Here is a 20,311-nt window from a genome sequence, read left to right on the forward strand (position 1 = left end):
GTCCCTCATCCTGATGGGTCAGCTTGGGGCCTCTGCCACAGCACCGACAGTCTGTCCAGAGCCTGAGTCAGGTGGACAGCTCAGACTGGCATGGAGCTGCTTGTGGCTCAGTCTGCTGGAAGGGGAGACAGATGCCCATGGGCATTACACCTGGCAGGGCACTGATGGATGAAGTTTTCCATGTGGGCTGGGGTAGGGCTGAGGCAAGACAGCATGGATGCCACAAAACTCCATGGACACCATCATTTAAACTAAAGGGACACCTGGAGCCCAGACAGGAAGTGGGGTGGGGAGAGTTGTAGGCTGGGGGGAAGGAGGGCTGGGGCTCACCTATACCGTGTGCTGCTGTCTGGGAGCTCAGCACATGTGCTTTGTGAGGCCTCGCCTTTCTTCCTCCCTGCTGGACCCCGGGCTGTGCTGTGGCTATGGCCACTTAGTCCTGGAGGATGCATGAGGGATGGGAGGAGGCCAGGCTCCAGACTCCAGAAACTGAGGATGCGCTGCTCCCCCTGGATGTCTCGTGTGTCACCCCACACCTCTCTTGTGGTAAGCCTGCATGGGGCTTGCTGTCCTGGGGACCCTGTGGTGCTCCGACCAGCAGAAGCGGGTGGCACCTTTCTGGTGGGCTCACCTTCCAGTGCCCAGGTCCTGGGGCCACAGCACCTGCCTACCAGGTGCATGCCTTTCCCCGTTGCACAATGGCCCAGCATTTTCTTCACAGAGGTAGTCAGCTAGGTGTGGGACCATGGCAACAGAACACGTGTCTCACAGGCACAAACAACTGAGAGGCCGGACTCTGCGAAGGTCTGGATCTGTCTGCTTCTTAATCAGCTTTCATTTAAAAGCGGTTCCCATTTCAGATCGCCTCTCCCCATGGAGTCTTAATCAGTTGTGCTTAACCTCATATGGATTCTGTAGCTCCTGCTGCAAGATGTGGTGTAGGCAGGAGGAGGAAGAGTGAGGCCGGGGACCTAGTGCTGGTTGTGTGGCTGGTGAGAGCTTCACTTCACATCGTGGAAGGCAGGTGGTGTTGCTATTGGGTGACATGCCCACACAGACATCAGCTTATAAAGATAAAAGGACATTTTGTGTCTGAGCGGCCTGCATCACCAGGGACCCCTTCACTCAGTCACACTGCATGGGGGGCTGAGGAGGCCAGCACGGGTGACCTTATGTTCGTTCCTTTCAGATCTGCTCGTCCCTGGTCCTGGTGGATTCTTCTTGGTGAGTTTTCTGGACACATCTCATACATAAGAGCCCTCTCTCCTTCCAGGGATAAAGTGACACATTTCTCAAGCTTAAGGACATATAAATTGCTATTTCAGGGGAACAGGTATGAGATGAATGAATTTGAGGGATGAAAGGAACACATGGAAACGACAGTCTTCCTTTTACATGGGAGGTCAAGCCTCCAAATCAAGGGCCAGCTGACTGTTGGATAAAAGGAATCAGCATTATCTCCCTAAACACCCGGCACATTCACACGAAGGGTGCACTCCAGCCCCTCATTTGGCCCCCATCCGGCCCCTCATGCTGTGGCCCCTGCCCGCTCTGGCCTGCAACTCTTGTAGGGAGCACGGCACGACACTGATGAGTGTAACTGACTGCCACTTCCAGGTAAGGTCCCCAGGGGCTGCTCAACATTGGCAAGAAGCTAGGTCATTCCCTTTCATCATCATTTGAAAGTGAGATGAATTATGCAAAAATGACCCAGGGCAGGTTTTAAATTATTACTTCTTTTTTTTGAAAAAGGAAAAAAAGAGAAAGAAAATGTCAAGGGAAGAATATAATCATATGTACCCCCAATCTTCATGTAAAAAGCTATAATTTATCATCTTTATCTATTACCCAGTCCACCCATCTGCTCGCAACCCAGACGTACACAGTGGAGCAGGAGCCTGGCTTTTGAGTCCATGGGCAGCTCACAGAATGCTCAGAGGAGGCCACAGAGGAGAGTGCAAACAACCAGGCCTGCTCTGGGACAGGAGCTGGGTGAACGCTTGTCACAGGTGAGTGGGGCCCTTCCCCTGCTGTCTTGGGTGAGGTGGGCATGATTCAGTTCACAGGTGGATATTGATCAATATTTTCCTGATCTCCTTGTGACAGAAATGCAAATGACGGGCCCCACTCCAGACCGGACCTAACGCACCAGGCTCCCGTTGGGTGGGGTGGAATGGTGGACACACCCCTGGGGTGCCACAGTGCTGCAGAGAGCCATGTAAATGCCACCCACAGGCACAGGGACATTGAGAAGAACTCTCAGGTAGACAATCCAAGGTGGGAACAGCCTGCTAACCCCACGGCGACAGAGCCAGGGCAGGGGACCGGGACTGGGTTACCTGGGTGTGGGTTACAGACGTGGGCACCCTGAGGCCTTTTCAAAATTCTATGAGAGAGAGCAAGCATCTCCCTGCTCCTGGCAAAAGTCACTACCATCCCCCAGAGGCATCGTGGAATGTGGAGATTGCTCAGAATTCCTCTCTGCCAGTTCCAGTGCATTTGCAAGGGAAGCCAGGTGGCCCTGACCTCGGAGATGGGGCTACAGACGACAACTCTGATGTTGGTGACCCTGCTGGATGCTTCCTTAGCATCTTAAATTTCCTCCTGATTTTCAGAAAGGTATGGATACAAGTCCATCTGATTCAGTAAAGGCAATTTATGGAATTTTCAAGTCACTTCCCTATGGGACAGGCCAAACAGGCACTGAGGCTGGTGGCACCAGACCCTTCTTGGTCAAGGCATCCTATGTTCCCGCCCTCATCTTGTGAGAGGCCGTCATCGGCTTTCATTACCCCAGACAGCGACTCTTCGGGAAGGTCCTCGCACAGTCTCATTCCTCTGACTGGCAGTGCAGCTCTGTGAACCCACAGTGCTAAGCAGAGCCTGCAGCTCTGATTCGCATAAGTGGATAATGAGGGCTCCTGCTCAACCTGGTGCAAAGGGATAGGGCACTGGGACAAAGAGGCAATTGTGTTCTTTCCCATTCCTGGTTTTCCCCTCTCCTGTGCACTGACAGCAATTCCATTAAGGAAGAGAAGAAACAAGTAACTGTGACAGCCCCAAACTGAGGATGCAGTCTTTCCCCCAAACACACCCTCCCAAGCCCTGCACAAGACCAAGACAGGGCCTTCCTTTCCTATGAAGATGAATACAGAGGTGCTGAATGCTGCCAGAGGCTGAAACACAGTGAGCAGGGTCTTTCCCATGGCTTTCAGTGTGATGAGGGCCGCTGACTGCCATGGGAGAACCAGGATGGGAGAGACTTTCTTCAGTGCGGAGACACAGAGGATTCGGGGCCACATCAAGAGGAAGAGCTTCTGACTGCAGATTCTGTTTTCCTTCCACAGCTGCAGAGTGAAGGACCTGCCATGGCTCTGGGGATGCTGAAGGAGCTCACGAAGTCCTCATGTGATGCTGGGGGGGCTGTCATCTACACAATGGATGAGCAAGGAGGGTGGCAGAGCAGGCGGACCTCTGCCAACAGGAGGAATGCCTCTGCAGACCCGCCCAGACTTCTGGGCCATCCCCGTGGGCTGCAGCAGGAACTCGTGGCTGTGCCCATGGCCTCCGAACAGAGCCCTTCAGCGTAGGACAGTGCTGGGCCGAGTGATGGGACATCACGGGCACCTGATGTTATGCATCCGAGCTTCGTGTGGGAGGAGCACCCTCTCCATGCAGCAGAATGGCGCGCCTAGGGTGGAAGCCTCTGGGGCACTGAAGCCCCAGTAAGTCCTGCAACTCTGATGAGGCTGCAGTGTCTTCCGTTTATCCACAGGCACGACCACCCTTGTGTCTCGCTGCAGTTGCCAGCCCCACCATTACCATCTCACTCCCCCTGCCTGTGGCTCCTGGTCTGCCTGGGGACTGTCCAGAAACAGAGTGGCTGCAGAGCCACTGACACATTCTCACAGTCCTGTCCAGCTCCTGCTGGCTGGGATGGCTCTAATGTTTGGGTCCACATGTGATCAGTCCCAGCCATACAAGTACACCATGTCGTAGGCTCTAGCCTTCTAAGATTATTGACTAACAGGGATCCATAGTGGGATGAAACATTTACAAAATGACACAGTGTTTCTGCACTATGAACGAACAATACAACTTATGCTGGAACAGGGGAAGATGAGATTTATTCCCCAAGTATCAATGCTATTTACAACTCCCTTCTATTTCTCTGCCTCGCTGGCTTCCAGTTTTCCTTTCCTTTCTAGGTTATACATGCTTCAATAAAGGAAATAATGTGGGCCCTGCTCTCCCAGTGTCAAACCTAGTACTATTTTCAACTAAGAATAATTCAATTTTTTTAAAAAAGAGGGGCACTGAGATCTACATAGATAATTCATTCCTTTACATCCTACTTTTCTATATAGCTTGGAAAAAGAATACATTTTGCTTGCCTACACACATGTATATTTAAAATATTTAGCTAGGGCACTGTCTGCAGCCTTCTAGCTGGTTTCCATGGTAGCTAAGGATGGACAGAATAAAATGGCATTTAACAAACAAAATAAAACAACAGAAAGATATCTGCTTTCTTAAACAAATAGTACACAGGAGACATTTAAATAAAGGCCTGCATGAGTCTGGTTTTCAGGTGCCGGGTGGGCCTCTCCACACACCCCACGCCTCGGGGAGCTAAGTGCCTTCTCTGCCTTCCAGGCCTGGAGCTCATTTTACTTTTTTTTTGGCACCGGGGATCGAACTCGGGTCCTTGCGCTTGCGAGGCAGGCCGTGGCACCACTGAGCTAAATCCCCACCCCTCATTTTACTTTTGATCTTTTATGAGAGGGGGATTCTGAAATTCCCATCGGGACAGTACAAAGAAAGGTTTTCTGCACAACGGGGTGATTATTTCTTTCTTCATTGTGTCTGGAAGGAACAGTCCAGTGACAGCCTACTGTGCAGCGGGTGGTGGAGGAGCCATGCGCACCTCACCTGCGCTGACGGGCACGCAGCACGGTATGAGCTGGTGAGTTCTCATCCACATCCGGAAGGCCGAGGTGCCGAGATGTCTGAGGACTCTCAGTGTCAGGCGGCTGGGACTGGTGGGCGGGGCTGAGCCCCCGAGCTGGGGTTCTGGGGCCTTGTGCTCGGCCCCGTGCTCTGGTACAGTGACCACAGTCGGCACAGGTGTGGGCAGTCACTGCTCTCCAACCTCCCAGCACTTCCTTGGCGCCTGTGTGCAAGCACCAGGACTGGTGTGGAGTCCAACATTGCCGCAGTCCACGGGGCAGTCCCACGGACGGGGTTCTTCAGGCCACTTCCAGTAATCACTACCAGGTGGGGGACCCCGCCCTGTGCTCCCAGGGCCCCAGCCTGCAGGTGGGCCCACCTCTGGCTTTTCCACCTGGGACTACTGAGGCTGCTGCACTGGGCACTGTAGGGTGCTGTGCAGTAACCCTGGCTCCTCCTACTTGATGCCAGCAGTGCCGTACCAGGAACTCCCAAAATTCATTGCCAAACATCCTGCTTGAGAGCAACTTGCTGCAGAGGGTTAAGAAAATTATATGTAGACACAAATCACAAACAGTTTACAGAAAAAAAACCATATTCACTGTAAAAAAAAAAAAATCAAAGAAGCAAGTCCAGGAGAAATGTATCCCCTCTGCTGGAGTTGCTAGTGGTGGAGCTAAATGGGTGGCTCATGCTGGTGTCAATCAGTGAGCAAATGCACATCGGGTTCACACTTCTGGGCTGCAGCCAGCAGAGTGGTGCTGGCAGCCTCAGTGTGCGGACACTCAGCTGAACCTCTGCTGGGCTGTGCCGGAAGCTGGGCCTCAGAAATCCATGTTGTTGCTGTGGCATGGTCTGGCTGCTTCATACACCAATCTGCAAGTTTCAGGGTCTCAGAAGCCCTGTCCTTTTCGGGAATCCCCTTATCAGCTGAAGAGAAATGTGTCCATAACCGCTTCACCACTGTCTTCACAGAATCCTCCAGAACACGCAGGGTCTGATGTTAAACCAAATCTCAGGTGGAGCCGTGGACAGAAACATGTTGGCCTGAGAAATCCTGGCTTGATTTTTTACTCTAAACACCCACAGTGCAGCTGGGAGCCCCTCATCATTCTTCTGGGGATCTTCATGGGCCCCCCAAAGTCACACACATGTGCACACACACACACTGTCACATGCATATACTCATGCACCCTTTCTCTCTCATTTTGCAGATGACCTGAAACCTCGTCGACTGGACTTGGGGTGGGGCAGACTTAATGCAGGGCTGACGTTCAGCACCGCTGCCCCTCAGCCTTAACGCCTAATCACCTGACATGACTGATGACTGGCAGAATCCTAGGGGCCTGCAGCTGTGGTCACCCCTGCAGCACTGAGCCTGGGCAAGTTGCAGGTACCTCCACTGTCTGTCTCTCTACAAAGTAAAGAGCCAACCAGACACTGTGCAACACCATTTGCAGGTTGAACTTCTCAGCCCTGTGACCCACACCTTCCCTGGTGCATTGAACAGCCCTGCTGGAAAGACACAACAGCCCTGGGGCTGAGGGCTGTTTGCAGAAACTGTTGACTGCTGGATGCTCAAGTCCATCCCAACTGGAGCATTGCTGATGCACTTCAGTTAAAGCAGCAGTTCATTTGGGGAGCTCTGGGAATCTCAGAGATGACACTGACAGCCTGGGGCCTGGAGAGCATCATGCCTGCCACATGGGGTCTCCAGGTGCTGCTGGGGCTGTGGCTCCACCTTGGCCCTGGGTCTGGAAAAAGAAAAGCTTTTTCTCATGAGGCTGCCTGCAATGTGTGCCAATGTTTGATGTGGAGAAATATCTGTGAAAATCTGTCACCACACATGCAGCCCATTCCTGGGGCAGTCAGGCTGTGGCCTGCAGCAGCTTCCTTTCTGAGCTCACAGGAGTATGGAGTTCTTACACCCACTAAAGCAGCCACTGGTCTTCCAAAGGTGACCAAGGCAGTGGACAGGTTGCCCACAAACTCACCATGGCCATGCTGCAATTTATTTTTCTAGAATTGCCATTTCCCACCTTTTGGCGAAGGATGAAAGCAACCTCACTATTCTGAGACCCAAGCTGCATGGCATGGGCTCTCCTATCAGCCTTCTAGCTGGTCTGTGTCTGAGGCCCACTGCAGCTCAAATTCCCACACCTTAGGTGTCCAGGCTCAGGCACTGGGACGCCAGTCTGCTGGAGCTCACAGAGCGCAGAGGCTGCCTGGGACCCAGGTCCTTCTCACCCACAAAGGCCAGCTTTACCTACAAGCCCCATCCCCGTACGTGTCAGGAGCCGACCCCCCCCCCCCCGTCCTGCCCCATGGGGGATCAAACTCAAGATCTTGTGCTTTCGAAGCAGGCACGTTACCACTGAGCTAAATACCCAGCCCAGAAGCTAATTCTTGACAACACCTCTCATTTTCACTCTCTTTACTACCTGAGTGTCTCAGTGGTGGCACCAAAAATGAGCCCCCTGACTTGCAGGATGGGTCTGATGGGTCACAGAAATGGGAGGGTGAGGGGCCACAGGGATGGGGTGATGATCAATGGACCAATGGGTGTGAGGCCAATGGACCACCCTATGGAATAATGTTCTGGGCTGACCAAAAAATGATCACACAGTTGAGTATATGAGGGCTGGTTCTGGAGGCTCGAGTCCAAGATCAAGGTCCTGGCAGACCTGGCTCTTTGTGAGGCTGAGGGAGAACCTGCTCTGACCTCTCAGTTCCTGGCATCTCCGGCATGGAGAAGCATCACTTCAGTGCCTGCCTCTACTTCATGTGCACTCTCACCGGGCGTGTCTGTGTCCAGTTTCCCTTTTCTGAAGGACACTGGTCATATTGGACCCCAGTGACCTTCTTACTCACTACATCTGCATTCCAGGTCTGCTCATCTTCCAAGGTCCTACAGGGCAGGACTTTGGCATCTGTATTTTGGGGAGCACAGTTCAGCCCAGCTAACTAGGGAGATGTGAAACCTGGAGAAAGAACCTAGGCCAGGGTCCAGGTCCACCTGTCTGTGGGATATTACCAGGCTGGGTTTATTCTCCATAAATGCTGATGCACTGTAAGACCCAATATTAGTTTCATAAACAACAGTGTCTTTTTTGCAAACTACACCCACAGGTCCCATTGCCATGTTCCAGTGCTACCCCAGCCGGGTGGATGACAACTGCAAGGGAAACTTTGTCTTCGGTATTTACTGTGAGGCTGAATGTTGCTCGGATTCCTCAGGGGCGACTCAGTGCTCCGGTGGGAAATATGTGACCTCATTTGCATTTTCTAATTGAATTGCTATCAGCTTTCCTGCAAGACTGCACAAAAAAACTTCTTCCAGATTCTAGTTCTGCTTGTATCACCCAAGGAAAGTCAGCCTTTAATAGCTGCTAGGAGAGGACAGGGAAAGAGGGAGAAAAGTTGCCAAATTTTTATGGTTCACCTAACTGTAAAGCTGTCAGTTTCCCCAGCTCCACAGAGAGTCGCTTAAATAATGGATGGGGGGCTGCACGTGCAGAGCGTTGACCTCAGAGGAACAGAATGTACAGAACTGGGAAATCAGGGGGCCCTGGGCACCGGTCCTCAGGGAAATCTGCCTCAGGGCTCCTTGCGATAAGAGCTTCCCTAGGACTTTAATGGTCTGCAGGCTCCATTCTGCAGGAGGCCGTTCACTTTTCTAGAACCTTCTGTGACAGAGCTCCTGTTCCCTGTGTGCCCATCTCAACTCCCCGCCTTCTTCAAGCCTGGTCAGGAAGCCCTTGGCATGTATTTTTTAAAAAAAATTAATTGTGAACCATAAGCTATATGCATAGAAGTGCACAAAAACGTAAGTGAACAACTAAGTAAATTACTGTTGAATATAACACCTGCCCATTAGCTCCCTCAAATCCTCGCATGCCCCAGCACAGCCACCCGCTACCCCCAGACTCGGTGCTGTACTTCAGGGTTGCCCGTACATTTGGGCTTCCTGGAGATGCGACTGGTGGGGCTCCTGTTTCCGCCTCAGTGCCCTCCTGCTTCCTTTCCTCAGCCACAGGCATGTGAGAGTTCCTCATCCTCTGCCTTCTGGCTGGACCTGGCTCACTTTCACAGCTATATTCTACTCCACTTTACGGATCCACCACAATTTGCCCAACCATTCTAATGGCCATGGGTGTCCGGGGTGTGTCTAGGTGCAGACTATTATGCTTGAGGCGCATGGGACAGAGCCCTGGTGTCAGTGGGCACACTTCCACAGGGCACGTGTGAACACCAGGTGTATCCATGCTCAGCTTAAATGAGAACCCCATGCTGTCAGCCGGGCGGGTCCCACTGTGCACCCCGCAGGGCTCTGTCACGACTAATGGTGCCACAGTCTCACCAATACCCTGGTACAATGTGTTTCCAGCTTCTGCCACCCTGGTGGATTCTGACAGGGTGGCAGGTGGCCGTACGTGCCCTTCTCCCTCGAGATTCCCGCCTGTGCTCCTCTGAGTGGGAGGCTCCGTATATCCCAGACCTGAGTCCTTGGTCCTGACGCAGTGTGCCTCTGACCTCACCCCCAAGCTCTTATCTCCAAAACTTTCCTAGATCAGTGTTTGGATGAGCAGAAGTCCTTTTAAGTAAAGCCCAATTATCAATCTCCATCATCTACTTCAGGCTTCAATGTGTTGTGTACTTGACCACTTTCCTACCCCAAGGCCACAGGCACTCCCTATTTCTCTTCTCAATGTATTGTTTTGTCTTCTGCATGGAGACTTCAGTCCACTTGGAACTGGCTTTGGGCCACAGAGTGCAGCTGGGGCTCTTTTCTCTATTTTCTTAAGAGCACCCATTTGACCAGCATCACCGTGAAAACAGTCCTCCTCCACTGTCGAGTAGGGATGGTATATTTTTTCTTTAGTGCCAGATAGTAAATATTTCAGGCCGAATGGAGGCTATTGTACAGGTGCTCATATAACCATTGTAAATGTAGCCATTTAAAGACACAAAAGCCATTCTTAACTTGCAGGCAACAGGAAAGCAGCTGGCTCTGGCTGAGCCCCACCTAGAGTGCCTTTCCAGGGTCTGTACCAAGTGCGCTTGGCTGGACTTGTCTGCTCAGGTATGTGAAGTGTGGTCAAAAGCTGTGTGTCCGCAAGCTGGGCCCTAAAGCGGGGCCCTCTGTTCTGTCCCCTTTGTCGCTCTGACCATCTGTGCGTCAAAACAACACCACTTTATCGCTGGTTCTCAGAAGGGGGGTGCCCCTGAGGAGTCCTGGCTGGCCATGACCGGGGAGAGTCGGGGATGCAATTTCCACTTAGAGGAGGCCAGGGATGCTGCCTAACACCCCCATGCATGGGAAACCCCAAGGGAGGCACCGCGCCCCCAGGCTGAGAGTGCCGAGGCTGGAGCCCTGTGCAGTCACTGCTGTGTCCATCGCAGAAGAGCACAGCCTCCCATCTTTGTTGTTCTAGGCCAGTGATGGTGAACCTCTTAGAGCTTTCAATGGTAACAAACAGCCAGCTGTGGCACACGTGCCAAAGGTTCGCCACTACTGTTCTTGGCTATTCTTGGCCCTTTGAACTTCCATTTTGGATTTAAAATTCAGATCTTTACCCTTCTATAGACAAGCAAATAAAAATCTGGTGGGATTTTTATTGGGAATGTGCTTACTCAGTAGAAATCTCTGGGTAGAATTAATATCACGGCGACCTCAGGCCTTCTAAGCAGGAGACTGGCACGCCCCTCCACTTCAGTCTTTGAAGTAGTCTCTGAAAGACTTGCAAGAGTCTCGCACGTGTTTTGTTCAGTCTTCCCCAGTGACATGATCATTCCTAATGCTGCTGGAATTAGCGTAAGGGCTGGATTTCATTTTCTAATGTTCACAGCCGGTACACAGAAGTACACTTGTTTCATACCCAGCACCCTGGTAACTTCCCTCATCAATGTCAGTAAATCATCTACAAGTTCTTCAGACTTTCTGTATTCAGCCATGTTAGTTTCATTTACTCTGATGTCTTTTTCTGGCCCTGCTCCATTGGCTTAGACCTCCACAGTGTGATATAATAGCCTTCTTGTCATGTCTCTGGTCTTAAGGGAAGGTTTTGACTATTTCAACAACAAACTGCCTGCTTGAGGTGGGTCTTTTGTAGATACCAGGATGAAATAATGTAAGGTCACTTCTTGTCCTAATATGCTGAATTTTGTCTCCTGGAATGCAGGTTAAATTCTAAGAATTGATATTGATATGATCATAGAAGCTTTATACCTTGTTCTGCGTGGAATCATATTGATTAAACCATTCTTAAAGTCTTAGGACAAATCCAGTTTGGCCATGACTTATCTTATGTGAACATAACTAAATTCAAGTTTGTTGAAATTTTGCATTGGGCTTCGCATCACTGTGGGCAAGACTCTTATGGGCCCCCAGTATCCTTTCTGTTACTGTTTTTTGGATGCTTTTGGGTACAGCTTTCGTTAGTTCTGGGCATGGCCTTGGCCAGCATGGATGAGTCTGTGAATGCATTTGGACACAGCTTGTGTTGGCTTTGGACAAGGTTCTTGCTCACTTTGGGCAAACTTCTTACTGGCTTGGGACACGGTCCCTATCAAGTTTTGGACAGCAAAACTTTGGGAGAGTGATCCTTCTGGTATTGAACAAGGAAATGATTTCTGACCAGAAGAAGCCTGTGTTGCAGCTAACTGGGTAGCAAGCAAAAGGCTCCTCCTAGCTCCGACTCCTCCCGCACCTAAAACACCTTCGAGTCTCAGTCAAACTTGCCCGGACATGTTTCCTCCATTGTCCTTTGTTCTCAGTGGAGTTTCTGTGACCCCTGCTTCCTGCCATATGTAAATAAGGTGAATCCTAGTTACCTTTCTATCCAATCGTATAAGCTGACTATATCTACCTCAACCAATGAACTGATGCTGCGTGTTCAGCCACTGTAGCCTCACCCATCTTTTCCCAAATCTTTATAAACCCTGTTCACCCCCCAAGACAGGACTGATTGCTTTGTGGAGAAGTCCCGGGTGGTCTGCTAGGGAAATACATCTGCCTCCAACTTCCAGGGTGCTTGCTCCATTCTTTTCTGACTGACTCTGTTATACTACCTAGATCTGCAGCACTGTGGGTTGTATTTGCTACAATAGTGTAACTCAGCACAAGTTTGTATAGGATTAATTTAAATTTCTTCTGATAGCCTGGGTGGAACTCACCAGTGGAACCAATGAACTGTATTTCTCTGTGTTATGAATTTTAATTTGTTTATAGTAATGAAACGGTTCAGATTTTCTTCGCATGTTAGTTTTGGTAAATTGTATAGTTGTAGACTGCTATGCATTCATGTATATTTTTAAATATATTGGTATAATTAAACATTCAGTAATAACCTCAAATTATGTTTCTAATGTCTACAAAATTGGACATGATGTCCTCTTTCTATTCCTGAAATGGATTATTTGTAGTTTTTATCCTTTTTGTTACTCAGTCTGATGAGATTAGTTGTCCAAAAAGATGAACTTTTGTTGTTGATTCTATTACTTCCTATTTCCCTGCATTCTCATTTCCACTTTCCCCCCAATTTTATTTGGGCTTCATTTCCAGTTCCTTTCGTGTTTTCTTGAGATGATTGCTCAGATCTCTGCCTTTCTCCTTTCTTTATCTTATCATACATTATTTTAAGGAAAATTATTTCCACCTGGGCATGGCTTTAGCTATACCCCACTAGTTTTATTATTCAGTTCAAAGTATTTTTTCCACATGATTTCTACCCAAGGATTAATGAAGGCTTTTATTTAACTTCTAAGACTACAGGTAATTTCTAGTTATCTTTTTTGTTACTTATTCTGAGCCTAATCACTCTGAGGTAAGAAAACAGATTACATTTTGATTTTAAATCTGTGAGGTATGTTGAGACTTTGCTTGGTTAATATTTGAAGACAGTGGGCCCGGAATTTAGCTCAGTGGTTCTGCCGCTTGCCCTGCAAGCACAAGGACCTGAGTTTGATCCTTGGTACCAAAAAACCCCCAAAATATTTGAAAATGGTACTTAAAAATGCTGTGTATCTGGCAGCAGTTAGCTTCTGTGTTTTATATATGTCAGATGCGCCATGGCATGGTTCTCACATTCTATTTCCTTGCGATACTTTGTCTGCTTGTTCTATTGCTTACTGACAGATGCTGGTTAAAATTCACCATTGATTACAGACTTGTTTGTGGCTTACATCATTTCTCCTTTCACTTCTATCAACTTCGGCGTGAATAATTTGAAGTCATGAATAAACTGAATATAGTTGGATTATTTATTTATTTATTTATTTTGGTAACGGGGATCGAACTCAGGTCCTTATAGTTGGATTTTTTAATGTAATGTAGTATGTTTTTTCTTAATTGCATGTTATTATTTTTTCTTTTTTATAATTACTGATATATTTGCAAATCTGTCACCCTACTCAAAGACTTAATTTGTTATGCTTTCCTTTTATCTTTTCTTGCTTTTAGATTAATAACTTTCATTGTTCTATGTTTTCCATTTATTATTTTAGAACCCATACAATCTTATGAGTCTTTTAGTGACTCTCCAAAGGACTTGTAACAAATATCTTTGTCTTTCCAATGTTTTTTCATCCAAAAATCCAAAATCTGAAACTCTAAAGTCCACCATGGTGCCACCGGCGGGAAGCACCGTGCCTGGCCTATGTGGAGGTCTCAGTGAAAACAGTGCACAATGCTACCTTCCACCAATGTGGGCAAGGTGGACACAACCATGAATGAATTGTGTGTCTGGCCTTGGGTCCCATTCTCAAGATCTCTCACTGTATATCTGCAAATCTTCCAAAATCTGAAAAATCTGCGACGGGAGGCGTGGCTGGTTCCATGCATTTTGGATTAGGGATTCTCAGCCTAGAGAATTAGGGACAGTGTGGTGTCCAATCATCTTCCTGAACTATACACCTCAGAGTTCATGCAGCTCTTGTGCACTTGAATCTTCCAGCTCACACTCCAGGAAGCACCATGCTGCTGGGATTCCTTCGTACTTTTCTGTCTCCCCGGACTTTCAGTTCTTCCTCCATTTCGGATATTTCACCTCAACTTGTCTTTTGACTAAAGAACACAACGTGTGACAGATTCTTGTAGCTTTTGTATTTTTGAAAAATTTAACTCTACTTCTTGGAGGGTTCCTAAAAAAATTGAACACTAGAATTCCATTTTCTTTTAGCACTTCATTGGCCCCAGAGGGAGGAGTCAGGCCTCAGTTGCTGCCCCTTCCTGTATCAGGATTTTCTCTCTGACTTCTGATTTTAGGTCTCTTACTGTAAAGTGCTCTAGTGCAACTTTCTTTATATTTATCCAGGTCCAAGTCTTCTTGAATCTGTGTCTGGATATCTGCTGTAACTTTTGGAAGATTTTCTGCCATTATCCTTTCAAACATTACTACCGCTGCATTTAGCCCCCTCATGTTCCAAACACACATGTTAGACCCTTTTACTTCTCTAATGACTCTTGCCCTATCTTCTGTATTTTCCTTCTGCACACCTTCGGTCCTTTTGCTTCCATAATTCCTTCTTCAATTTTTTTCTTATCTGCAGATATATTCACCCATTGAGCTCTTACTTTAGTTTGTCATGTTTTTCAGCTCCAAACTGCCCAATTCATTCTTGTACAAATTATGTCAGAAGCCTATATCTAACTCGCTTAAACATAGTAAGCATAGTGATTGCAACATCTATGTCCAAGGACTCCATTACCTGCAGCCCCCAGAGGAGGTGTTTTTTTTTTTAATCATCTGCTGCTTCTCCTGGTTTTCACTTATGTTGTCCTCTTCCACCTCCTGTGCCCAGTCATTTTCAGTTGTGTGCTAGACATTATATATGAAGGAAGATGGAAACCTGGCAAGGTGGCACACACTTATAATCCCAGCGCTCTGGGAGGCTGAGTCAGGAGGACCGAAAGTTCAAGCACTGCCTGGCAGATTTAGTGACTCAGAGAGATCCTGTCTCAAAATAGGAAATAAAAAGGGGCTGGGGAATATAGCTCAGTGTGAAGGTCTTTGGTTCAATCCCCAGTACAGAAAGAAAGAAGGAAGAAAGTCGGGGCGGGGTAACATCAACAAGAGACATGAATTCAGGGGAGGAGGCCTGAGTCTGATGGGCTGGCGGACTGCCCATCCCCAGTATGGTCATATCTCGTGCTCTGAGCCCGGGACATGAGTTCTGTCTCCTGCCCCACCGCTGGGTGCATCCCAGGCCCAACCTGGGGTTTCGGGTACTCGACCTAGAAACTGCCTAATTGCAATCAGCACCACCGTCTGCACCTTCCAGGAGGACCGGGATTAATTGCATTAGAAATTGCTTCATTAACATGCCAAACAAAAGGTGTCATTACATTTTCAATTAGTGCCTTTATCTGAGGCCTCCAGGACTGGAAGGGGCTCTGCCCTCTGCTCACAAGGCAAAGTTTCTGCATCACAATCAGGGATAAGGGGCAGCATGGCCCCAAGCACGGGGTGAGCAGCTTCACAGGGGTGCTGTGAAGCACCCTGCCACAGCACCCAGCCCAGTTGGGGGGTCTTCAGCATCCTGGGGGCCTCCGTGGCTGGAGACGTGCTGTGTCCGGCTTCACACACCCAGAAAGACACACCGGACCTCCTTTCCCGGTGGCATCCACTTGTCACTGGCGTCCTCCCGGTCCTGCTCTTCCTTCTCTCATTGAAACCATCTCTACTTGGAGTCAATAAGGAAGATGGCACAAGTCCCTGCTTTCCCAGAGTGAGTTCCACGGCACATTTGTCTTCCACACTGTACCATGAAGAAGGCTTCCTTGGTCAGATGGGTTTGGGGAAGCTGGCAGACTGTCTCCTCGTTGGCGGCTCACAAGGTGCCTTCAGCCATGGCAGGTTCTGGGCAGCTGTGCTGAGGGATCTGTCAGCTTCGTTTAACCCTCCTCTCCCACGGGCCCTTCCTGGGAGCACCCAGGCCTGCTGCTCGATGCTGCCCAGCACAGTGCTCGCGGACCTTAATCACCCCACACTGGCTGCAGAGAAGCCTCGGGAGTGGAAGGACTCAGTGTGTTCAGTGTCCCCTGCCCATGCTCAAAGCTCCGCTCCTCCCCGTCAGCCCGAAGCCCCCACGCCTCAGGCGACTCAGCTGCTGAAGCTTGAGGTCCAGCAGAGTGTGGACAGGACGGGGCCAGTTGACCGCCTATCGCACACAGAGATGGAGCAGTTAGGGTCTGGGGATGAACGGAGAAGCTGAGGCGGCTGGTCCTGGACGGAAGGAGTGTGCTGGACAGAGCTCTCAGGACCGGGGAGGCAGAGTCACCTGGGTCTCTCCAGTCCAGTCCACCTGCACAGGAGGCCATGCGGATGGCTGGAGGGAAGGGAGGTGGGGCGAGCATGTGTGACAGTGTGTGTGCGCGCGCGAACACATGCGCCTGCGAGGATCAGTAGCACCAACTGCCGACGTCGGGGTGAAGCCCTCCCCTCTCTCCTCCCCCTGCCCCTTTCCGTTTGTCTCTGTCTCTCTCTTCCTCCATTGCTCTGTGTTGCTCTCACCAGCTCCTCTAGCGACTCTGCTGCTCTTTGGTTTCCGGCTCGCCTGTCCTTTCCTCAGGACTCAGCCTGGCTGGCGAGTGAGACCCTCAGGCCGCCAGCTGCACGGCCTGTGGTGTCTGATTTGAGGAGGAAACGGGGCAGCTTTGTTAGAAAACTACACAGAGCCCCATGTGCCATCCAGGCGGCCTGCCCGAGAGGCCGCCCAGCACAGGACAGGGCAGAGGCCTCGGCAGCGTGGCCCTCGGTGCTGGCTCGGCCAGAGCCGCTGACCCTCCTCCTCAGGGAGCCTGGTGGAGTGGGGCATCTTGGTCCCGGCAGACTTCCCACCTGCACCGTCGTCACCCTTACCTTGCGTCCTGAGTTCGAGGTCCAGGTCTGGGCCACCAGCAGCCGCACCATGGCGTCCCATTGCTTGGCCGTCTGGTGGTCCCTGGCTGTCACCGTGAAGGCCACCTGCTCAGAGGGGATCTGCAGCTCCCGAGTGGCGAAGACGGTCCCGTCTGCCCCGACTTTGAAGTCCACACTGTTGGTCTCATACTGCGTCCCCTTGTTCCCCAAGCAGCTGCTGAACTTCACTGTAAGACGAGAGGAGGACACCATCAGGAGGGCAGTAACGAGACAGCATCCGGGTTTCCCTGGAGCCTGGGACCAGTAAGGATCTCACGAGTTCTCTGCCTCCTGGGAAGGTAGTGAGGATTAGCTAGAGGCGTGAAAAGTGGAAGGGAAAAAGGCAAAGAAACCTCGATTGTGTTCATTCTTTAAGCGCAGCCACTCTCTGCAGATGTATGGTTCCCTCCTGCCACCTCTCTGCACTCAGCTGGTCCATTCTCTGCCTAGAAAATGCACCCTGTCTCCTGCTGCTGCCCATGCAAACCCCCTGCCTGCCTGTGAATCCCTAATGGGTAGATTTTTCCACCCAAGAAGTCTAAGTGCAGCCAAGGAATCAAAAGAAGCTGGTATTTAAAGACTGTTCTCCTGTGGCAAGTACATTCTGGGAGTGGAACTCGGGGCAGCAGTGTCTAGTCTTTTTTTTCAGTACCAGGATCGAACCCAAGGTGTCTGCACTACGCTACATCCTCAGCTCTTTTGTATTTTTTTATTTTGAGGTTGGGTCTTGTTAAGGTGCCCAGGCTGGGCTTGGACTTGTGATCCTCCTGTCTCAGCCTCCTAGCGTGTGGGGATGACAGGCCTGCCCCACCTTGCCCAGCTGGTCCTGTTACCGAGGAAGGACCTGGCACCTGCCCCGGCCTGGGCTTTCTTGGTGAGTAGCAAACAGAGCTGGGGCAGGCAGTGTGTTGACACTGCTGGGGGTCACACACTGCTCTGCTTCCAAAACATGAATTAGGCAACCAAATTGCTGCCTCCCGCCCCACCACGGCTGCTCTTAACTCCGCTGCAGAAACAGAATCTGCGGAGCCGCGTACTCATGGGGAGCTCATTACTACACCTCTTCCACACGTGCTGTTGCAACTGTCGCCCGATGCAGTGGTAAATTATGAAGCACCAACAGCCAGCGTCACAGTCTGCTGACAGAAACGATGGATAGTTACCTAGTATTTATAAAAATGTGGGTATCTAAGCAATTATGGTGGGAGGATTGGTTTTTTAAAGCAATTCCTGTAACAGCTTACATGATTTAATTATTATTTATTCTAAAAAACTAAAAAAAGCTACTCACTATTATGTTTGATAAAGCATTTTTCCCTTGTGTTCACCTTTTATTGCTGCCTGCCTTGAAATAATAAATAACACCCATGTTTCCTTGTCTCGAATACTTAGCTTTAGATGTTTCCCCAGTTACTGGCACCTCCCACTTGTGGGCTTAGTATAAAAAGGTTTGAAATGTGACAAACCCAGGCTTTTCTCCCGTCTGGCCACCAGGGAGGTGGCTTGGGCCCAGAGCTGTCTGGATGGAGGCTTCTCTGATGGACAAGGCCAACCCCAAGGAGGGCGGCCTGCAGCCCCTGCAGCTACCCCTCCCAACGATGGGACAAATACTTTGTTTTTAAGAGAAAGGAAAATTCCAGACTGCTTTTACAGTACTGTTTGTCCCAGTGGTAAACAAATTAAAATCAGCAACAAACTGAGATGATCAATCACTTCTGACACCCAATTGTCACTGACAAAGATAAAAATGACAGTCCCATAATTGCCAAGAGATTAGCACAAAATACATACATAAGCCTCTTTGTTCTCTAACAGCAAATTTCTAATAAAACTAATGGAACTGACAGCAGCGGGAGAGTTTGTAGTGGGGCCGTTGTGTTTTGTGGAATGGGCACAGGGCTCTGGCGACGTCTTCCCAAGCTTCTCCCTGAGAAGAATTCAGTGTCTGAGCTGCTCATGGAGGAGCAGGTGCCCCTGTCCACAGGGCCCAGGCCTGGCGGGGACAAAGGTGCTCCACGGCAGGGACCTCACAGAGACTCAAGAGAAGCTGCTCTGCCATGCACGCAGCCTTGCCAGACAGTGCCTTGGGCGCGAGGAGGGCTTCTCCCAACTCTTGCGGTGGTTTGGAAGTTCACATCTGCCAGTCTGGGTCAGACACAGGCCTGTCCAGTCACGAGAACACCTGGGCTTTGCGACAAGATGCCTCCCACATCCTGGTTTTCCATGACCGAGGGCCATGCTCCCGGCCCCGGCAGCTCTGCCTGGGGACGGTGCACACTTGTGTTCAGTCTGTGCCCTCTCAGCAGCGAGAGCCTGGGAGTTGTGGGGCCTCGGGGCAGTGGGCCAGCCAGGGCCCTGCTTGCCAGAGAGCAGACCTGGAGGTGGGGCCACCTGGGGCCAGTGTCAGCGCCAGCACCAGGAGGAAGGAGGGGCGTGAGGACAGTCTTCGTTCCTGAACCCCTTCAAGTGGGGATCAATCAGGGTGCCACTCGGGGAGCGCAGGCGCGAGGAGCAGTGGTGCTGGAGATGTGAACGCACCCTGTGTAACTGCGCAAGGGGGTTTAAGCTGCGCCGCAGTTCACTAACACTTGCCTTGCTATAACAAGGGTGCAGGAGCGTGTGGAGGCCAGAGCCACAGGAGAAATGTCTGGGGTTGTAGGATGGACACCCTCTCCCCTAGAAGCCCATTTGTCTTTCTGGCTTTACGAACTGCCCGGGGGTGGTTTCCCTCTTCACTCTGGCTGCTGGGAAGCTCAGAGGCATGGTCGTGGGCAGCTTCCCTGAGCTGAGGCATTAATGCGTCTCTGTGTTCAGTTCTGTTTCCCATCTTCGCTTCCTCTTCCATCTGCTCCCTTCCTCCAGCTTCCTGTCTTATTTTTGGAGCTGCATCTTTCTGCGATGTTGAATGCACTCGATGAGGACAGGGAATGGTGTGTTAGGGCGGTCGAGGGGCCCTCCCTGCTGACTCTGGACCGTGCATGTAGGTGTAGGGCAGATGGCTCAGGATGGCCCCTCCAGGCTCACTAGCTCCCTCCTGAAGGGAAAGAGCCAAGGCTGGAGTCTTCGGGGCTTCCCAGCCCACACTAAAGCTCTTTATGTATTCACTTTTGGTCTCCTAAGTTCTCTGACAGTCTTCCAGAGAAAATTAAAAGCCTCTGGGATTCCCGAGGAAACTTCCCTCAATGCCTTAGATAAAACCAGCAAATTCCTCCTCTGTTTTAAGTGCAGACCACACACTTTATCCTGGCTCAGCCCAGACCTTCCCAGACCTGCTCCCTTGTCCTGAGCACTGTCGCTGCCCTAGGCACCCTCCAGGCCCAGGAGGGCAGCGCTACCCCCGTTTTGCAGATGAGGAAACTGAGGCTCTGAGACCGCTCGCCCTTTCTGCAAGGCGGCAAGAGGAGGAGGTGGGATTTGAGACTGGACTGCAGACCCTGACCCCATGGGGCTCCACACCCCTC

General features: G+C 50.5%; 1 protein-coding gene across 1 annotated transcript in view; it reads right to left on the reverse strand.

Annotated features, from left to right (window-relative positions):
• The window catches only part of Cdh4 (cadherin 4), a 526,919-nt gene that overhangs the window by 148,192 nt on the left and 358,416 nt on the right, over positions 1 to 20,311 (reverse strand). The window contains exon 3 of the mRNA XM_004840986.3: positions 16,812 to 17,038. Coding sequence (XP_004841043.1) covers positions 16,812 to 17,038 — 227 coding nt within the window. The remainder of the gene's footprint in view (positions 1 to 16,811; positions 17,039 to 20,311) is intronic.

The sequence above is a fragment of the Heterocephalus glaber genome, unplaced genomic scaffold, assembly GCF_053883595.1.
Source record: "Heterocephalus glaber isolate CG9 unplaced genomic scaffold, H.glaber_assembly_v1.0 deba00001673, whole genome shotgun sequence".
Classification (NCBI taxonomy): domain Eukaryota; kingdom Metazoa; phylum Chordata; class Mammalia; order Rodentia; family Bathyergidae; genus Heterocephalus; species Heterocephalus glaber.